This window comes from Phacochoerus africanus, chromosome 15, assembly GCF_016906955.1.
Source record: "Phacochoerus africanus isolate WHEZ1 chromosome 15, ROS_Pafr_v1, whole genome shotgun sequence".
NCBI classification, from domain to species: domain Eukaryota; kingdom Metazoa; phylum Chordata; class Mammalia; order Artiodactyla; family Suidae; genus Phacochoerus; species Phacochoerus africanus.
The window spans coordinates 135,466,220-135,486,213 of NC_062558.1; the positions used below are offsets into that span (position 1 = coordinate 135,466,220).

Sequence of the window (19,994 nt, forward strand, 5' to 3'; positions counted from 1 at the left end):
AGCGGAGATGGGTCGAACCACTGCGGGAAAGGGAGAGGGAGTCGTGGAAAGGCGTGAGGCTGGATGGAAGGAAGACGAAAAGGCCAAGATAGGGCCCTCAGTTGGACCTGACTCTGAGGTTTCAGGGCTGTGCAATCTACCAGGGCAGGGGGATTGACACCGCCTCAGCGCCGAGGTTCTTCGTGATCTCCCACCCCCTCGGCTTGTGTGGGTGGGTCCGGAAGGGCGGGCGCGTGGAAGCGGCGCAGGCGCAGGGAGGCCGGCAACATGGCGTCCAGGCCCAAGCGGCGCGCGGTAGGCAGTGGGTCTCCTGTTCCGCGCGATGAGGAGGAGGAGGAGGATGAAGTCGAGGATGAGGATGAAGACGATGAAGACAGTGACGAAGGAGAGGATGAAGAGGACGAGGTCATCAATGAGGTGAGACGCACACGCGGCCCCTGTCTGGCTCATATCTGGGAAAAAACTTTTCGGCAACCAAAGCCATGTGAATGTCTGCGCTGCTTCGAGTAGCAACTTCCCCGTACCTGAGGGTCGTTAAGCAGAAGCTGCGGGTGAGAAAAAGTTCTCGCTTCGTTCTTTTCCGCGCTCTAGCCGCAGTGTGGGTCCTGGTCCGGCCAGCGCGGTCCCTCCTACCGCCGCGACACCATCCTCCCCGGTGGCTTTCTTTGGTTTTCACACTAACATCCCGAATCCTTTTGGGTCGCTCAGGGCCCCAGGCTCACCCTCTGACCTCCCCGCAGCCACTCAGCCTGGTTCCCCGGTGCCTGCCTCCCTCACCACGGCCTTCGGTCCGTTTCTCGAAGGCACGTCTCCTGCTCCTCCACGCGCTGCCTAAGCGGTCATTTCTGCCCCTCAAGCCAAGTCCTGGTGATCCATTCTCATAGAACTGGGAGCTGCCATAGACCCTCGGTGTTTGTTTAATGAATAACTAGGACTGAATGATCTTGAGGACCACAGGATGTCTAACAGGTACTGCAAACATCACATGTCCAAGGCAGAACTTGAAACTTATGCCCCTGGTCTTAATCATTGCCATGTCTGTAAATGTTAGGTTCGCCTTTTGGTAGGTGTGGGGCCAGTAGACACAACCAAGCCAAAAATGGGGAGAAGGAAGGATTTATTATTATTTGCATCAAATGAGGAGAACTTGGGGATCTTCCTTAAAGCTGTGTCTTCTGGGACTGCAAAATTGGAAAGTTTTAAGCTAAGGGTACATGCATATTCATGAAGGAGCTTGCACAGAGGAGAATAATGCATAGAATTGGGGCAAAAGTCAACAAAGTCCAAGTCTTTGCTGAAGTCTGGAGGGTCACCCTCACCTTTCCATCCTGCAGAGCTCAAAGGTATTGCTGTGTAGATCCCTTGAGGAGGAACTGGGACTCTCCTTTATCCCTGCACTATTCTCTGGCTGCCTTTTCTTTCTTCCTGCATTCTATTCCCCTAGGATCATTAGTTACTGAGACCTGTCAGGGCAGGCATTGTGGCCTGGCTTTGACACAAAATGGCTTAAGCCAAAATGGCTTCTCTCATGTCATGCTTGGTTCTCTTTCTCTGGGGACCCTCTCATCTCTCTACTTACATAAATGGTCCCCAAGTTCAGCAGTTGCTCAAATCCAAAACCTGAAGGTTTCATTCCTTTCCTTTCCTCGTCCCACATCGGTGACTCCTGTCATTTTAGCTTTACCTTCCGTATCCAGACGTTTCTCATCAGTGATCCAGCAGCAGTCAGTCCACATGTCCACCATCTGGACTTCTCTAGTAACTAACTAGCACATGCCTCGTTTCCATTCTTGTTCCCCTGCAGCAGAGACGTCTATTTAAAGGGTAGGTCTGTTCTCACTTTCCTGCTCTGAGCACTGCAATGGCTTCCCACCTCATTTGTAAGCAAATCCAAAGTCCTCATGGTTCTCGGGCAGGACAGCTAATGTGGCAGAGTCAGAATAAGCAAGAGCGAGTGATGAGGGAGTAAAGTCAGAGATACACATGAGTTGGGTTTAGCATGCGTGCAGGATTAGGGCTGAGACTGGCATCGGTATATGATAAATTTTCCACTCAACAGAGCTTTCCCCACAAATCATCTTTTTTGGGCCTTTGCCTTGAATGTGGTTTTCAGTGTTTTTCATTTAGAACTTAACTGTCTGTTGTGCTAACTTTGGGTTATAGAAATCAGTGCTTCTTGCATTAACATGGATAATCTATCAGACTGCCAGTGATTGGAAATTGTGTAGTAGTCGTCATTGTTAGTGAAAGAAAATAGGCACTTAGGTTCACTGCTGGTGGGACTATAAATTGGTGCAGTCTTTTGGGAGGCAGTCCGACAGTATAAACATTTTAATTAAAAAAATTTTTTTTTTTTTTTGTCTGTGCCCTTGGCATTCAGACTTTCCTAGGCCAGGGAGTGAACCAGCACCACAGCAGTGACCCACGCCACAGCATGGACAATGCCACATCCTTAACCTTTAGGCCACCGGGAAATGCCCCAAATTTCAAATGTATAAATTCTCTGATTCAATAATTCTACTTATAAGAATTCAGTAATAGTAATAGTAACAATAATAATCATGTATGATCTTCCAGGCTCTGTACACTTCATGTTAACTCATTTAATGCTTAGATCAATCCTAGGAAGTTAGGAATTATCACCATTTTACAGCCAAGGAAACACGGTAAGTTCAGTGAAGATAGCACAGGCCGCACACAGTCTGTGAGGGAAGAAGACGCAGAAACACTGGACAGATGTATGTGTTGTAAGCTTTTTTTTTGTCTTTTTAGGGCCACACCTGAGGCATATGGAAGTTCCTGGGCTAGAGGTCAATTCAGAGCTATTGCTGCCAGCCCACACCATAGCCTTAGCAGCAGCAGAATTCTAGCCACAACTTCCACCTACACCACCACTCACGATAACCCCGGATCCTTTAACCCACTGAGTGAGGCCAGGAATCGAACCCGCATCTGCACAGATACTAGTCTGGTGCGTTACCACTGAGCCACAGCGGGAACTCTGAATTCCTTGAAAGATTAATTTACTACTGACGGGAACCTCTGGAAGATGGAAGTGGGAGCGGTAATAATTCTTTTCAGTCTCGCCATATGGTAACATTTGTGTTTTGTTTTTTTTTTTTTTTTTAAGTTCAGTGTAGCCCAGGCTACACTATGGAAACTGCAGATAACAACTTTTTTTTTCCTGAGTTAACTGAAACAAAGACTAGATTTCGCACAGTGCGATGGGTGGTTTGTTTGCCTGAAAATGTCAGATCAAGCTTGGTAATGAGACTTACCTCTAACCTCTGTGCTTGTTGTAGTGTTTACCGCTGACGTGTATTCCTTTTTTGACTGAAGGAAAGAAACTTTTGATCAGGCTTTTAGGACAGGTCGGGAACACTTAGTGGACATTGATTCCTTTATTTGAAGGCGGCTTTCATCCCTGATGCAGAAGTCCAGGAGAATTATTTTGGAAATTAAAAACCTGCCTTGAGATCTTTTTTGAAACAGAGGTGGTGTATAAATAGGGAGGAAAAAGTGTGTGGTTGTTTAAGGCCCTAAAGGGCCTGACAGGATGACTGGCTTTGAGGCTGCTGGCTGAGCAGCCACAGAAAGTGGCTCTGAGAAGCTCCATCTGCAGGGGCGGGCGGGGGAGAGCGAGGGGAGGAGAAGAAAAGGACCACACGTGTTTGGTTCAGGTTCTCGCCGTCATGCGCTTAGGACTCTTGTTTGTGCTTAATAGAAACTCTTTGGGGGGGAATTTGTGGTCGGGGTATCTGAGCCTCTCCGGGCAGGAGAGCAGCGGCCACAGGGCTGGACTGGCTCCCTAGCCTCGGATGCTGCGGGGAATCCAGCAGTCCTTCCCATTTGCCACCTCTGCTTTGCTCTTTTCTGTTTTTCAAAATACTTGGTTTTCCTTCTGTTTCCATTCCACATAGCAGATATCAAGAGATGCCTGAGTTCCCATTGTGGCTCCGTATCCATGAGGACATGGGTTCAATCCCTGGCCTCTCTCAGTAGGTTATAAGGATCCGGCGTCAGTGTGAGCTGTGGTGTCGGTCACAGACGCTGCTCAGATCTGGCGTTGCTGTGGCTGTGGTGTAGACTGGCACCTGCAGCTCCAGTTTGACCCCTGGCCTGGGACCCTCCATGTGCCGCAAGCGTGTCCCCAAAGAGAAAAAAAGAAAAAAAAGGTGAAAGATATTCAGTCTCATTAAGAAAAAAAAAAAAACGGAAAGTAAAAAAAAATGCCAACAACTTTTGAGATTTTTCACTCAAAACAGCAAGCAGGCTAGAGACTGAATGTGTTTAGTTTTTTTTTTTTTTCTTTTTTGTCTTTTTAGGGCTGCAACTGCAGCATATGGATGTTCCCAAGCTAGGGGTCAAATCAGAGCTGCAGCTGCCAGCCTACACCACAGCCACAGCAACATGGGATCTGAGCCTCATCTGCGACCTACACCACAGCTCACAGAAGTGCTGGATCCTTAACCCATTGAGCAAGGCCAGGAATCGAACCCACATCCTCATGGGTACTAGTCAGGTTCATTACTGCTGAGCCACAACGGGAACTCCTAAATGTGTTTAGTCTTAATTCGTAGTCACTTGTGGGTGAGTGGCAGGGCTTTGTTTTGCAGAGATGGCTGTTCTTCTGGAAACCCAGTGGATGGGGCGCCTGCACCCGGGGAAAGGGCTGCTGGGACCTACTGCAGTGGCGGGGCCATAGTCTGAGCCAGAGGTCTGAGGCTTCTCTGTAGGCAAAAAGAACTTCATTTTTAAGGACTACTTCTTGACCTTAATGGTTTGTTGGTCAGTTTCTTCTCATCCTGTTCGGGTCACCCCACCGCACAGCCCCCAGGCTTTGCTGCTCACGTGGTCTGGCTGAGCCGACCTGAGATCATCAGGATTGAGGTTTGGAAACCGATACCGAGGTCCTGGCAGCTTGAACAGCCAAGGGCGTGCGCTTAAATGCATTCACTGTCGGGCGGCGAGGCCACAGTAGGCCTGCTCTCTCCCCTCTTCGGCCTCCTTCAGCTAAGATCTGGGTTCCAGAACCCGCAAAACCGGAAGGGTGTGTAAATGCACTGTTTCACCAGAGCTCCAAGTTCATTGTCACCTTCCAGGGTGTGAGGTAGGCCCCTCAAGGACTGCTCTGACTTAGCCCTTAAAAGCCTTTAAGGTTTTGTTTTTGGTGAAGTGATCTTTTCATTTATTTAAGGGACATTTCCGTGGCCGTGCCTCCCAGAATCAGTGGTGGTTGGAGCAGGCAGCCCAGCCTCACCCCTCCTCTTAGTCCCTTGTCCTCACCAGCTTTCCTCCTGCCTTGGGAGGAGTCCACGGAGTGGCAGATGATGCCTGAATTAGCTTTGTGAGTTATGTATGATGACCTATTTTGTGTGTCATTTACAGGAAGTGAATATTGAATTTGAAGCTTATTCCATCTCAGATAATGATTACGACGGAATTAAGAAATTACTGCAGCAGGTATTGTCTTTCACTTATTACGCATCAGTTTGCTCTTCTCAGAAATTCCAGGCCAGTCAACATAAGTTCGGTCAGAGTTCATGTTTTTGCTTCAGGGCTCCCATTCCTCTCTCTCCACCTTACCTGGAAGGAAGGATTGTTTTCTTCTTCTGGGCTAACTCTCCTCTTTGTGCCTCTGCTCCCAGACCCCTTCCTTTTGTTTGTTTGTTTTGTTTTTTTGAGGGGGCGGCTGCACCTGCAGCATGTGGAAGTTCCCAGGTTAGGGGTTGAATCAGAGCTGCACCTGCCAGCCACAGCCACAGCCGCAGCCGTGGTACCATTGGATCTAAGCCATGTCTGTGACCTAGACCACAGCTTGCAGCAACGCCGGATCCTTAACCCACTAAATGAGGCCAGGGATTGAACACACATCCTCGTGGATACTAGATGGGTTCTGAACCCACTGAGCAGCCACAGTGGGAGCTCCAGACCCCTTCCTTTGATTAGCATATTTAGGAATTCTCTTCTAAAATACTCCCCCCCCTTTCCTCTTTGGATTACTGGAGCTGTTACTGTTTTTCTCTAATTCACATCCGAGCTTTGTGGGGTGGAGGAAGTCTCATGTCACAGCCATGTCACTGACTGCACTGCCGGCTTGCTGCTTTTCCTTCTTCCTTTCCCCTTAGAAGATGGCTTGGTTCCCTGCCCTTCACAGTGTCCTCTGTCCCGGTCACCAGATTCTTTGGCCCTCAGTCCCTCTTGCCCCCTCTCCACCCTCCGCAACACCGCCTCTTGTACTGCAGGCCACCTCTTCCCACATTTCAGGGCCTTTACTGCTTTGACTCTCCTGAGCTTTTCTGTCGTCTTAGGGTTGCTTTTCTGGGTTATCTTCGTGATCAGGTCGTTGAAAGTCATGATTTTTATTTGAGTATGGAAATCAGAAATCTTACTAGAAATCATGCTTTGGTTTTAATTTAAAAGAATTTTTTTTTTCCTCCTCTTAGCTTTTCCTAAAAGCTCCTGTGAACACAGCAGAACTAACAGATCTCTTAATTCAGCAGAACCATATCGGGAGTGTGATTAAGGTAAACATGACAGTTGTGTTTATTCTGATTAAATTAGTTTTTTATCCTCAGTTCCTCCGGATTTATAACAGGCAGGTCAGACCCTCAAATCCGAAGGCATTACTGGCTAGAAGTCCGTCTCAGTGATTCTGGTTATTGAGAGCAGTGATCAGGTAGTGGGACTGGCCAAGGAGAAGAGGGGTGATTGAGAAGGTAGTGGGGAGAGTAGATATGGTGGGGGTCTTAGTGAGTGACTGGGTCTGAGAGCCAGGGGGAAAGGAGTCACGTGACCCCCCCCCCCCCAGTTTTGGTTTGGGAACTGAGAAGGAGGCAGGACCCCACAATTTTAGTCTACGGTGTTCTTTTTTCTTTCTTTCTTTTTTGCTCTTTAGGGCCGTACCCGCAGCATATGGAGGTTCCCAGGTTAGGGGCAAATTGGAGCTACAGCGGCCAGTTTACACTACAGCCACAGCAACGCCAGATCCTTAACCCACTGAGCGAGGCCAGGGCTCGAACCCACAACCTCATGGTTCCTAGTCGGATTCGTTAACTGCTGGGCCACAATGGGAACTCCTCTAGAGCTTTTCTAAGGTGACAGTAGTGAATGTTTTTGATTGAAAAGTGGAAAGGTAAATGAAGGTAAATGAGGCCTAGGTTCTAAGACTTGGGATTACACTTCTTCTCAACCAAATATAAAATTAATTTTTTTCTTCTTAAAATAGCAGTCGGTTGTTTCAGAAGACAGCGATGATGACGTGGATGAAGATGAGATTTTCGGTTTCATAAGTCTTTTAAATTTAACTGAAAGAAAGGTTGGTGTCACTGGGTGGCATTGGGGTGGTTATTCCAGAGGCCAGAACCTAAGGAGTTAGTTTATTTAATGCATGTGATGAAAAGGTCTTTAAAAATCAGACAGCGTCATTAACTGTAAGGATGTAACTGTTGTGAAATCTTACCGTATCCCTTTTTCAGTCTGGAGGCGTTTTTGTTTTGCTTTGCATGATCTGCACGCCGTTAAAGTCACACACTGCCTGTGGAATAGAGACGCGCCCTCTGGCTCCTGAGGCGCTGGGGTCCTGACGTTGGTATTGACGCAGGACCTGCTTGTCTCTGCAACTGCTTTGATTCTGTATTTCCATTGTTTCCCGAGGTGGGGGGCACTTTCTGACATCTGTGTTTTCATTCGTTTCTGTTTATCGACTCATTGATGAGTTCTAATAAAAAGTAAAAACCAGCAGCTTACCCTCTTCGACGAAGAAGTAGGCTTTTCTTGGTCTTAAGTGTTGGGTGAACTGTCCCCTGACTCCCATCCATCTTTACGAGGTGGCCTGGACTTTCTCTCCCGTGTGTCTGAGTGTTCGTGTGACCTTCCCCTCCCACGGATTATGGTACATAACCGTGTAGTCGCTTTTGAAAAATCCTTAAGAGATCAACCCTGAAGACATAACCAGGTTTTGAAGGTTTGGGCAGGAAACTGCCCTTACCTGTAAGGTAAAACCTGACAGCTCCCACTTTCAGGTTGACCTGCAGGTGATGGCCTGTCGTAAAACGCAAGCCCTCTCTGTGCTTTCCAGGGCACCCCGTGTGCTGAGCAGATCAAGGAGTGGATCCTCCGCCTCTGTGAGAAGAGCTGCGGGAAGGGCCTGGCTGAGCAGCTGGGGCAGCTCCTCAGTGACGCCGCCAGGCCCGTGGGCTTTCTGCTGAGCGAGCGATTCATCAACGTCCCCCCCCAGATTGCCCTGCCCCTGCACCAGCAGCTTCAGTAAGACTTGGGGAAGGGTCTTTGAGCAGTGCTTTTCCCCAGGTGGAGTCCGAAGTGTGACGCATGTGGAATGTGTGGGTCTCAGACGAGTTCTGCCCTTGGTTCAAGGAACAGCCTGTGAGGTGCACCAATTATTAGTAATTAATGGGCTTTTTTTGTTTGTTTTTTAGGGCTGCACTAGCGGCGCATGGAAGTTCCTAGGCTAGGTGTCACATCGGAGCTGTAGCCGCCAGCCTCCACCACAGCCACAGCCACGCCGGATTCAAGCCTCACCTGCGACCTATACCACAGCTCACAGCAACACCGGATCCTTAACCCACTGAGTGAGGCCAGGGATTGAACCTGCAACCTCGTGGTTTCTAGTAGGGTTTGTTTCTGCTGTGCCATGACGGGACCTCCAGTGATTGGCTTTTTAAAAGAGTTTTACTTACTGAGGACTTACTGCGACAGTAGTTTTAATAATCTTAAAGGTTTACATGACATAAAAATAGGTGTTACCCCTATTTGACAAGTTTTTCACCCTCTTCACAGGTAGATTTCTCAAACATAAATAAAATGCTGAGTAGTTGCAGTAATAACAGTAACAGTAAAACTCCTAAATTCCCCTGGGCTGTTTTGTGACGAATGCACCCATGGGCCTGATGCCGAAGCTCTGGCTTCTCGGGGTTTGTTACCGTTTTGGTTTTAGTGCAGGAGTTTTAAGTTGACAGGAATATTTTAAATGTGAGAAGAGCTAAGAATCGGTGTTGCCTGTGCTTAGAAGTAGGGAGGGTGACACGACAGGCAGGCCCCGGGCTTTTGTAGAATATTGCTTCTCGGAGGCCGTGGCGCTTCTTCGTGATTTCCCTCCGGTCTGGACACCTTGAGGTTTCCCATTTCCCTTCCTAGATTGATGGCTTTTCAGTTTTATTCCCGTTCTCCTCTCCCCCACCTCTCAGCTGTTACTCCGATTGTACTTCTGGTGCTGTGAGGGGGTTTTGTTTTGTGCTGTCTTTTTTCTGATCAGCTGGGCTCATGCTTATTTGGTTTCGTGCAAGAGTGATCTGTTTCCTCTGAGCCTCTGTTCAAGCTCAAGTGGGTTGTTCTGAGTTTCTCTTCGCTTTTGTTTAGCCAGATGCACAGGCTTCTGTGTGATTGATTGATTGATTTATTCATTTTTAGGGCCGCCCCTGTGGCATATGGAGGTTCCCAGGTTAGGGGTCGAATGGAAGCTACAGCTGCTGGCCTCCACCACAGCCACAGCAATGCAGGACCCGAGCCTTGTCTGTGACCTACACCACAGCTCACGGCAGTGCTGGATCCTTAACCTCAGTGAGGCCAGGGATCAAACCCACATCCTCATGGGCACTAGTTGGATTTGTTACTGCAGAGCCGCAAAGGGAAATCCGGGTTCTGAACAATGGAAAAAAGGGAGGAGATGAGGTAAAAGGCGTCATTGCTGTTCACTGACGGAGGGAGGCTGAGGGCCTCTCTGGCTGTGTTGCTGCAGTGGGTCAGAAGCCAGGGCCCCACAGTGGTGATGGGAAGCTGGAGTAGTCACAGGCTGAGGGCATTGGTCGCGGCCGTGTGCCTTTGCGTGTTTCAGTTAAATGTTCTTTTAGGAGTTCCCATTGTGGCTCAGTGGGGCTCCACGAGGTTGCAGGTTTGATCCCTGGCTTCGCTCAGTGGGTTAAGGATCCAGCACTGCTTCAAGCTGCAGCGTAGATCACAGATGCAGCTTGGATCTGGCGTGGCTGTGGTGTAGGCCGGCAGCTGCAGTTCCCATTTGACCCCTAGCCTGGGAACTTCCAAATGCCGGTGGCCATAAAAAGAAAAAAAAAAATGTTAGTTGTTTTCAAAAACCCACATCCTTATGTATTTTTAGCTTTCAGCACAGGCAGGGCAATGATGATGCTTGAAATCGAGGCTCATCTGTTTGTGCCCTGTGTCCGCATCGCAGAGTGTAATGTGAGAGTCAGCATGTGGTGATTAGAAAAGTGCTGCCATAATCGAAGGTGCAGCCGGCTGCGTGCAGAAAACCCATTGCTCTAGAAGTGTCCACATAGCTCTAGTGTCTGCCCATGAAGCCTGTCTCCGCAGAGCCCCGTCAAGAGGCCTCTCGGGCTTTCTCTGCTGTGGGTTGATGATGGCTCGCGCCTGACCCAGCAGGCAAACCTTGGTGTGTGTGTGCCTTGTAGGAAAGAACTAGCAGAGGCGCACAGAACTAACAAGCCATGTGGGAAGTGTCACTTCTACCTTCTGATCAGCAAGACGTTTGTGGAAGCAGGAAAAAGCAATTCCAAAAAGAAATGGAGTGATCCGAAGAAAGAGGAGTTGATGTTTGCAAATGCAGAGGAAGAATTTTTCTATGAGGTGAGGCCATCCTGGTTCATCTGTTTACATGTGATTAAGGATTTTCTTGATAAATAATCAAGATTCACTGCTCTTTTTATGTCGAAGCCCTTCAGGTGTGGCCATTGTTTTTAAAACTCCGTGTCTGCGCAGCTCCGAGCTAGTAACCAGCAGGGTGGGGAGGCGGCGCCCACCCACCTGCTGATGGGGCCTGGCCTTTGTCACACGCTTACCGGAGACCTGGGATTCCCAGACCGCTCCGGAGGCGGGCCTTAGCCTGGTCTGCAGACGAGCACCGAGGCCGAGGGAGCTCAGAGCCGTTGGGGGTGCTGGGGGAGGTGGGGGGGACCCCGCTCTCCTGGTGTGGGCTCACTGGTCCCCCAAGTCCTGAGGGTCATCCTGCTGGTGGGATTTCTAGCACTTTCTTCCTGTAAAAGCCTGTGCCATCATGGACAGCCAAGTACCAGGGAATATGCCTCTCAGAAACGTTGCATCTCTGCGAAACATATTTTCTTGGATTGGATGGTGTTGCTTAACTGCTGTTAAGGCTTTTCCACCAGAGACTGAAGCATGGTAGAGTCAGCTCGGCCCTTGTTTCTCAGGAAGTAATTAAGTGGAAATTAAATTTTTGAAAATGCATGTCTTGGCATTGCAGGTAGACCCTTTCAGGGAAGAAGGTGTAGGTGTTTTAAGGGGGCCTGTTACACAGACTTAGCCGTCTTCACACAACAGCTTCTTACCCAGCTTACACCGGGTGAGACCAGCAATTAAAGATGATTCTTCTCGTTAATCACCAGATTTTATGAGTTATAATTTCACTGGTGTATCAGGGCTATTTTGAGACGCCAGTGAGATGGACATGAGTGACTTCAGAATTACAAACAGAAGTGGGCAGTAGTGTAACTTTCTTAGCTGCTTGTTCACCTCTTAGAAATGGACACTCTCTCCACACCCCTCACGTGGGTTAGAACCTGTCTGGTGTTTTGTGACTTGTGCCTGCCTGTCCCATTTGGAGCCTATTTGATTCTGTGTTTTGTTTCCTTTTGCCGTCAGTCTAACTGCATATGCCAAACAGGTTTTTTTATTGTCAGTTACATGAGTGTGGCCTCTAGGTTGTCTGAACTTTAAACCTGGGGTTGTTTGGCTTAGAAGGCGCTCCTGAAGTTCAGCTACTCGGTGCAGGAGGAGAGCGACACCTGCCTGGGGGGCAGATGGTCCTTTGACGACGTGCCCATGAAGCCCCTGCGGACTGTGATGTTCATTCCGGGCGACGAGATGAACGAAATCATGGCGAAACTCGCAGAGCACCTGTCCGTCTAACCCGTCTCCCGAGGACAGCGGTGGGCCCGTTTTTGGGAAATTACCAGAAGACTCCGTGGAGTGTTACTGAAAATGTCATGACTTTATTCAGGTTAAAGTCCTCTACAAAAGTAGGCTTCTGTCACCTGTGTCTGTGACGCATTTACAAAATATCTTTGCTTTTTAAAATTTTGGTCAAATTAAGAATGGTTGATTAAAAAGGTTTCCAATAAGAAGAAAAACATGGGGTAGTAATTTAAAGAACTGAATAAAAACTTCTATTTTTAATTTTTAAATAACACACAGAGCGTTATTTTTCAAGACTCTCCTGTGCGGGCAGGATGGCCCCTCGAGGCGAGCACCCACACATCACTCCAGGGGACCAGCCGTCGGGCGGCCTTTGGGCTCTATTGCACGTCAGGCTCCGGGGAGAGGGCTCTGCGCAGTCACTGGATGGCGCATCTCTGTTCAGTAGTTTCAGGGCACGTCTCGCTCGTCGTCTGGTCCGTGATGGGCGAGAGGTGAGCCATTACCTGCTGAAGAATATCCTTGCTCTCGCTAGGAGGCAGATTGCTGAAATAGTATTGTGGTACCAGTTGCATAAATCTGTGTAAGACAAAAAATTGTATTTATTTATTGTGGATGAGAGACACCACTCATGACGGGGCACTTCCCGGCCCCGGAGAACCTCCTTGGAGAACTGACGGGTCGGATGCACTTGTCAGCGGCTGGGATCAGCTGGGTTCTCTGGGGTTCACGCCTCACAGCGGAAGCGATCTCCACCCCTAACCACTGGGGGGCTCCTTTCCCTGAGGCCCATCACCGTCTTCCCGGGGACCAGGACAGATGCTTGGGAGAACCTGGGTGCCTAAGAGAGGGAATGTCTTTGCATCTTTTCCTTGGTAACTGACAGCACACCGCATCCAGTGGCTGAGCAGGGCTCGCCGACAGGTGCTCCTGGGTTCCGCCTGGACCACCGCACTGCCCGAGGACAGCGGTGCCTTCAGAATGGGTCCAGCACCTGCAACAGCCTCCGAGAGACCAGGCTCCTTCCTCCCTGCTGCTGCCCCTACCAGCTTACCCATGCTCAAAACTCTGGTTGCCTGGTACTGCACTTGGGGTCAACTGCAAACTCTCGATGTGGCCCCGAGTCCTGCACCTCTGTCCCCTGCCTGTCTTCGCCTCACCTGCACCCCTTCCCCTCTCACTCCCGTCTCAGTGGCTTGTCTGTTCTGAGAGGCGGCCAAGTTCTTCCTCCTTGGGGTCTGCACCTGCTGGCCCTGCTCCTCTGTAGCATCTTGTTCCCCAGGCGGTGCTTCGAGCTTTGTCCTGTATTTTTCATACTACATTCTCTCTATGCTGTCAGTTCAAAAGGCAGGAACATTTCTCAGTCATCCATAGAGGCCGGCCCTTCGGTTCCCTCAACATACACTTAGAATGGTATAAACTTCTTATAACTGAAGGTATAAGAAAAACTAAATTTGTCATCTGCTCTTCAGGTACGAACTCAAAAGAAACCCCCTTTTTCTCCATGAAACTTACAGTTCTGGAGAGATTTCTGAGGCGATCCTGATGTAGTTGTTTTCGGAGATGCTGAATTTATGGAAGAGCACCCACTCCGGCATCTTCTTGGTGACAGAGTAACAAGACAGGGGGTGCAGCTGTGCTACCTGCTTGTGGGTCAGCATCAGGTAGTTCCCCGAGCCGTCAACATCCCTTGCGATCTGAGAGGCAGGGGTTCAAGAAAAGACTGCATGAATTCGGGGATCCACGCACAAGTGTTCCCTTCATACAGAATAGTTAAAACTGCAGATTCGTGCCCCGTGTTTCCCATGTCCAGCTACAGAAAACAAGACATAAACAAACATGTTTGGACACGAACTTGGAGTCAGTGGCGAGGATCAGGGCAGCTGCCAAAACCGTGCGGCTTCAAAGGTTCCTGTTTGGGTCAGAAAACAGCTTACACGCTCCCTGCTACATTAGGGACCCTGCGCTCAAGTGTCCAGAACCTTACGCTTGGCGTTGTGCCTCACTCAGTCCTCAGGGAACCCTGTCGTGGAGGCACCTCGCTCTTCCCAAGCAGGTGAGGCAGTCCGTGCCAGATGCTGTCTTCTGCACGAGGACTGCGTCAGAGCTGGCGGGGGCACCACAGTGCGCTGAGTGCCGTGAGACGGGCACACCCAGGTCTGTGCTCCGGTGCCAGGAGCCGCATCACGCGGCCTTCGCTCTGGGAAAGCGTGTGGGGGGACGCCTTCATTCAGTGCTGGGCCTGAGGACGCCAGGTCAGTGCGCCGAGCCAAGAGGAGGGTTTAACAGCTTTGGCCTTCTGGGGTGAGGAGGCGCTTTTGTCCTTTGGGGCAGAGCTAAGGAGCAGGCCCAGGCCTTGAAGGGAGGCACATGCAAATGCTGAAATAACACCTAAGGGCTTTTAGTTTTATGTTAATGTGAACATGAGTAAAGTAATCATCCTCGGTGACGGCTCTGACAGAATGTGCTGCCCAGGTGAAGTTCTGGGCAGCCCACACGAAAGGTGGCCTCACCCGCACTCACCTGCATGAAGTAACCAGACAGAAGAGCCTTCTTTATGTTCAGCGTGTTTTCCTTCGAGCCAAAAGCAGGTTCTGCGTAGGGAAGCTCGATTCGCTTGATAATTTCTAAGAGCTCCGCTCGGATAACGTCTGCCATCCTGAGGGCAGAACAGTTGAGGAAGTAATCGTGACACCACTTTTCAACACAGTCTGGGAAGGAGAGAGCAGAGGGACGGAGAAGTGACTTGGAAGCTGAAAGCCGAAGTGAGGGGTGGGGGAGGCGGCAAGAACAGGGGCCTCTGGTGGCACTGCCGGGGAAGGGGGAGCGGCAGCTGGCAGGACCCTCGATGGCAGCGGGGGCCCCAGGATCCTCCGACTGTGCGAAGGGCACGCTTGTTCCCCCTGCGCTCGCCGGCCCTTGCGAGCGTCTTAAGGGCAGCACTTTGACCGGTGTGCAGACGGCGCGGACGTACGCGGCTGTACCATTTAACCCAACGGGGGCGGTGGCGGGAGCTTACAGCTTCCTAGAGCCATGAAAACATCTCACATGTTCAATTATAAGAAAAGGATTACTATTAGGCTGATTTGGGGATTACTTCTCTTATGGTTAAGCTCACCTACTCGAGCTGCAAATTTTACACTGGAATTCAGTGCCCGGAATCAGTGTGAGATTTTTCTTTCTTGCCACCTGATGACGCAGCTGGGCGCCGTCTTGCCTGGACCTGGGAGTGGCCGTGGCCGTGGCACAGCGGGCTGCAGACCCTTGTCAGCCCTGTCCCATCCGCTCACTCAGCCCTCCCTGGAGCCATGAGCCCACGCCCTGGGCCAGATGACCCGACGGCCATCCCGCTTGCCCTCCAGAGAAGCTGCCAGACTCCCCCTGTGCTTGCTGGCCCCGCTGACAGCTTCTCAGCTTTGAAAACGAAACCCCTGCTGTATACAGTTCTGCCACTCTGGCTGCGGGCGTATTTAACCTTCACTTCAAATATTTTTCATACCACCTGGGAGAAGCACGGAGGACCTGGGGGAGAAGCACCCTCCCTGCGGGCCGGGAGCAGCCTCCGCCACCTCACTGCCTCCCTGCTCGGCCCCTGGAGACCCCCTTCCATCTGGAGTCTCACGTGAAGGGGTTTCCAGCTCCCTTAAGGCTGGGGGGAGGCGTGTCCCTGCACTCCAGCCGCAGCCTCTCCACATCGTTCCCTCCCAGGCACCCCTCCCCGCCGAGCTTCCAGCCTCCCCGAAGCCCATTAGCTGTCATTGCGCCCCGGGCTGCGGTGTGTCCGGGCTGCTGCACATCTCCCATCTAGGCATGGGCGTGCCATGCCCCAGGGCACAGGCATAGCTCGGCCTGGTAGGCACTAGAGATGGCAGTTCCCCTGCCCCCCCGCCCCCCGGACCTGGAGGGCAGGAGTTGTGCCAGGCATGCCTGTGGCCCCCGTGGCCCCCAGCAAGCTCTCTCTGGAGGCCACGAGCTGGGTGCTCCCGTGGGAGCGGAGGCGTGAGAGTCTGCTGCTCAGCAAAACCCAAAGATCCACCCAAGTGGCCAAGAGTGGAATAGGGTGTCTGATGAGTCGTAACCCGGCTTTAGTTGGGGACGGAAAGGGGAATTGAGGGGAAATTTCTGAAGATGACAAGCTCCACTCACGCTCACTGGTGGAATTCAGAGCCACATCTTGGAAGGCCTTGTAGAGGTTGACGAGGGTGAAGTGATCCCCTTCAGGATGTAAAAACGTCTTCCAGCAGGTCAAGGCCTCCGCCTCCGCGCCACTCGGCAGGTGCGAAAAGCAGTTAGGAGCTTTAAGATGCAGAGGGTCACGAGGTCAGCGTTAACGGGACACCCTCTGAGCACAACAGGCTGGGGAGCGGTCGCTGCCGTCTGCAGCCCTGCTCCTGTCTCAGCCTGTGACCCGCCACCCCGTTTCCCCGGGACTCAGGCCCGTGCGGGGTGCGTGTCATCCCTGCCTCTCCTCGCTCCTGCTCCTTTGCTCCTCTGGGGTCTGCGCAGCACAGCGGAGGCCCTGCCTGCAGCCTGGGGGCCGAGGTGCTCGGGGGCCGCGGCACAGGGGCAGGATTAGAACTCAGGTTCTAGGGCAGCACAGACTTCGGTTTGTTCTGCCAGTGAAGGTGTTGATTAAAACACAGGGCACAGACATATACCCTGTCCACAGAACACTGGAGAGCAGTGGCGGCTGCCCAGCAGGAGCGGGAGGGAGCGGGATGGACGGGGAGTTTGGGGTTGGTCGATGCAAACGATTACATGCAGACTGGATAAGCAAGGAGGTCCTGCTGTACAGCACAGGGAACTCTATCCAGTCTCTTGGGATAGAACATGATGGAAGATAATATGAGACAAAGAGTATCTATATATATAGGACTGGGTCACTTTGCTGTACAGCAGAAAGTGACAGTACACTGTAAATCACCTATAATAAAATCGCCCGTGGCATTATGGAGGTTCCCAGGCTAGGGGTCTACTTGGAGCTGTGACCTCCACCACAGCTCACAGCAACACCAGATCCTTAACTCCCTGAGTGAGGCCAGAGATTGAACCCACATCCTCATGGATACTAGCTGGGTTTGTAACCTGCTGAGCTACCACAGGCCCTCCCAAATGATCTCATTTAAATCTATGCCTACTGCAGATTCGCGCCCAGAAGAACCATCCTTAAGGAGTACCTGTTACCATGGCAGCGATGGTTAGCATTTCATCTACACAGTCAAATTCACAGGATGCTAAGATGGACTTGGAGAGCTGTGGGTCAAGAGGAAACTCCGACATGATGATCCCAAATTCCGAGAGGTTCCCGTCGTTGTCCAGGGCTGCCAGGTAGTCCAAGTCCTCCAGAGCCTGCATCAAACTTTCAGGCGCTGGGAGACAAGACGAGTCGTTAGAAAGGCCCACACAACCAAGACGGAGTAACAGGTGATGGCCACTGCCCCGCTGCCCCATGCAACCACGCGACCACCCGCCAATGAACAAAACATAGGGAACAACAGTTTGCAAGACAAAACACCAGGCAATGAGGGACAGTGGTTCTCGAGAAGAGGATACTAGTGAGGTGAGCCCTGGGGTTGCCCAGCGTACTGCCTTGAAAGAGTGTCGAGGCTGCGGTGCTGGGAGGGGACCCAGGCAGAGCCTGCCAGACTCCCTGAGTGAGGAAGCCAGTGCTGGGGGTCCCGGGAGACAAAGGTGGCCAGACCTTGCCTGCTGAGAGGTGCCTGAACTATTCAGCACAGACTCAGATCTGGGAACGCTGCAGTTAGACAGTGCCCCAGGCCAGAGGAAGAACCATCTCGGGCATGCCCATTTCTGCCAGCCTGACTGCAAAGCCTCCTGATTCAGGGACTCTGGGAGGAAACAGAATAACTATACGCCCAGTTCAGTGCCACCTAACTGGTCCTAAAATCCAGATCTGCAGGGAGCAGACTGCATCCCAGGACAGAGTTCAAGAATATTTATAAGAACACAACATACCCAGGAAACAACGCAGTCACATGTGCAACGTCCAGTGTCCAATAAAAGGTATGAGGCATGAGAAGCAGGGAAGTATGAGCCGGTAACAAAGAGAGAAATGAACCAAGGGAAACTGACCCAGAACTCACAGAGATGACGGAGACAGACGAGGATGGAGAAGGAGTATTTGCCAGTACAGGTGAGGCCCGAAGGCTCACCTTCTCCACCCCACTTCCCTGTTAAGCTCACGGGCCACCCATCGTGGGGTGGCATTTGTTATATATGCTTAACGGACACCTGAAAAGGTAAACCCGTCTGTTCAGGGCGGGGTATCCTCCTTGCCCTGCAACATGGAGTCAATAGGAAATAAGGACATGTGTTTTTCACCAGGCCTCACAAGCAAATCGCAAAGCATGAAGCTGCTGGATTGTTCCACCCAAGAACCGGAAGGATTTACAAGCTGCGGAATGGCTTTCATGTGTCTCACTTCCAACATGCACCTGGCAGGTGGGAGCCAAGGCTGTGGGGCCTGGGAGGCAGTTAAAGCTGTCTGGATTTGGGAGTTCAAAGTCACAGTCGACATTTGCTTATTCGCAACTCACACTTTGACCACTAAGCTGTCTGGCCACAGTCGAAGCAAACTGCGTAACTCGAACGCCAGTTACAAGTTCAGATTCGATAACCTCCCCCCCTTTTGAGAGACATGGAAACACTGGGCAGAAGCACGGCTGAGGGCAGAGGGAGGGCTGTGCTGCCCGTGGTCACCGCGTCCCCGGTCCTGTTGGAGGGGAGCACAGAGCGCGTGTGGCCTCAGCCCCTGACACGTGACTCGAGCGCAAAGGGCCAGTTACTGGACCCAGCAGGTGTCAGCTGAGGGAGGAGCAGGCCCAAGGGGACCCCAGCACCTGCGGAAGGACTCTGCACGGCTTCCAGCCCACCTCGGAGAAGAAACCCCGAACCCCGAACGTCCCTATTGTTTTCGATTTCTTTCATCAGGATTTAAAACTGAGAAAAGCGTGGCCCCTGGGATCCCTTCCTGGTTCCTGACCCTCATCCCACCCAGACCCTAGCAGGGAGCGCTGGTGGTCTCCCTGTTCATTCTCGGAGAGCCTGGCGCCTGGATGGGACCTTGAGAAGGCACGGTCCCAGGAAGAGGGCAGATGGGCGCCGATCCAGAGAAAACGTCCGAGAGGGACAGCAGTGAGCCACAGGATCACGAGTCACAGCTGGCCTGCTGGAGAAGGAGCAAGAGGAGCAGCAACAGACAGGGGCATCTCAGATGAAATGAGCCGGGGGGCTGCGGGCACACCCTTCATTACTGAAAGCTGTTTAGAACCCAGCTTCTATAAATCAACAGAACTGCTGCACTCTGTGTTACATGATCTTTGGCCACTGTCCCTGGAAGCATCTGGCTTGACAGCCAGCTTCTGTCCCCAAAGGGCACCTACTCCTCACTTTTATGTCCTGGAGTGGAGCTGGCTGCACACAGGATTGCTAACGGAAATAACTTCATGATCCTGCTCCCGGTCCCAACACGAGAAAAAGAGACGCTCTTGGGGTTTAGACAGAAGGAGTGAGCGGAGGCAGACCATACAGGTGAGGGACAATGGCAGACACCTAAAGAGGTCTGCTGATGTCACAGTCTAGGTTCTAAGACACCTCCCTTGTACAGCCCCATAAAACTGTCTTAGAGAAAAGCAGAAGGGTCTAGATGAGGGTTCTTTAGGGCAGTGCTATTTAAGTGTAATGCACGGTGAGTGATGCTAACACACGGAATATAAATGTTTCAGTGTGAGGCCTCTTTACAGCAGTGCCAGGTCACACTGCTTCATTCCGAAGGCAATTTCCGTATGAACAAAATGTCGCTTGCACTGAGCTCTGCTGCCCATGGCAGCCGCACTCCCTGGAGGCGCGCTCACTGCAAGGTCACGGGCGCCACTCCCCACCCCCCCACCATCACTCCCCGTAACCCCGAGGGCTGTTGTCACCATTTCCTCACGGTGCCCTTTGCCCAGGGACCCAAATGCCGGCTCCAAGACCGAACCTGCTCTTCCTTCCGCGGCATCTGCAGGAAGGCTGCTGCCGAAGAGGGCGCTCCCCTCTAACGAGGTTCA

At 51.5% G+C, this 19,994-nt stretch overlaps 2 protein-coding genes across 7 annotated transcripts in view; one reads left to right on the forward strand and one right to left on the reverse strand.

The window, feature by feature from the left end:
- Window positions 1-222: 222 nt before the first annotated feature.
- On the forward strand, window positions 223-12,194 carry BCCIP (BRCA2 and CDKN1A interacting protein). 2 transcript variants are annotated; one of them, XM_047762574.1, is made up of 7 exons: window positions 223-417; window positions 5,389-5,463; window positions 6,447-6,527; window positions 7,229-7,318; window positions 8,081-8,268; window positions 10,446-10,620; window positions 11,752-12,194. In XM_047762574.1, exons 1-7 carry the CDS (start codon window positions 268-270, stop codon window positions 11,917-11,919), a joined length of 927 nt encoding a protein of 308 aa, XP_047618530.1. In that variant the 5' UTR covers window positions 223-267; the 3' UTR covers window positions 11,920-12,194. The 2 variants fall into 2 exon arrangements, with proteins under 2 accessions (XP_047618530.1, XP_047618529.1); XM_047762573.1 differs by having other exon boundaries at window positions 225-417; window positions 11,749-12,194.
- The window catches only part of DHX32 (DEAH-box helicase 32 (putative)), a 54,137-nt gene continuing 46,123 nt past the window's right edge, over window positions 11,981-19,994 (reverse strand). For 4 of the 5 annotated variants that reach the window (XM_047762555.1, XM_047762554.1, XM_047762556.1 and 1 more), the window contains 5 exons: window positions 17,103-17,294; window positions 16,072-16,221; window positions 14,449-14,636; window positions 13,441-13,622; window positions 11,981-12,504 (listed from right to left, as the gene is read on the reverse strand). In XM_047762555.1, coding sequence (XP_047618511.1) covers window positions 12,345-12,504; window positions 13,441-13,622; window positions 14,449-14,636; window positions 16,072-16,221; window positions 17,103-17,294 — 872 coding nt within the window. In that variant the 3' untranslated portion in view covers window positions 11,981-12,344. Of the gene's footprint in view, window positions 12,505-13,440; window positions 13,623-14,448; window positions 14,637-16,071; window positions 16,222-17,102; window positions 17,295-19,994 lie in introns of those variants that run through there. The other variant, XR_007132446.1, reaches the window with a different exon arrangement.

Bases quoted from the DNA above. Each gene is read 5' to 3' on its own strand.
- BCCIP (XM_047762573.1), top strand. From the start codon at position 268: ATGGCGTCCAGGCCCAAGCGGCGCGCGGTAGGCAGTGGGTCTCCTGTT. The intron at 6,528-7,228 runs GTAAACATGACA...TTCTTAAAATAG, and splicing joins ATATCGGGAGTGTGATTAAG to CAGTCGGTTGTTTCAGAAGA. The intron at 7,319-8,080 runs GTTGGTGTCACT...TGTGCTTTCCAG, and splicing joins TAAATTTAACTGAAAGAAAG to GGCACCCCGTGTGCTGAGCA.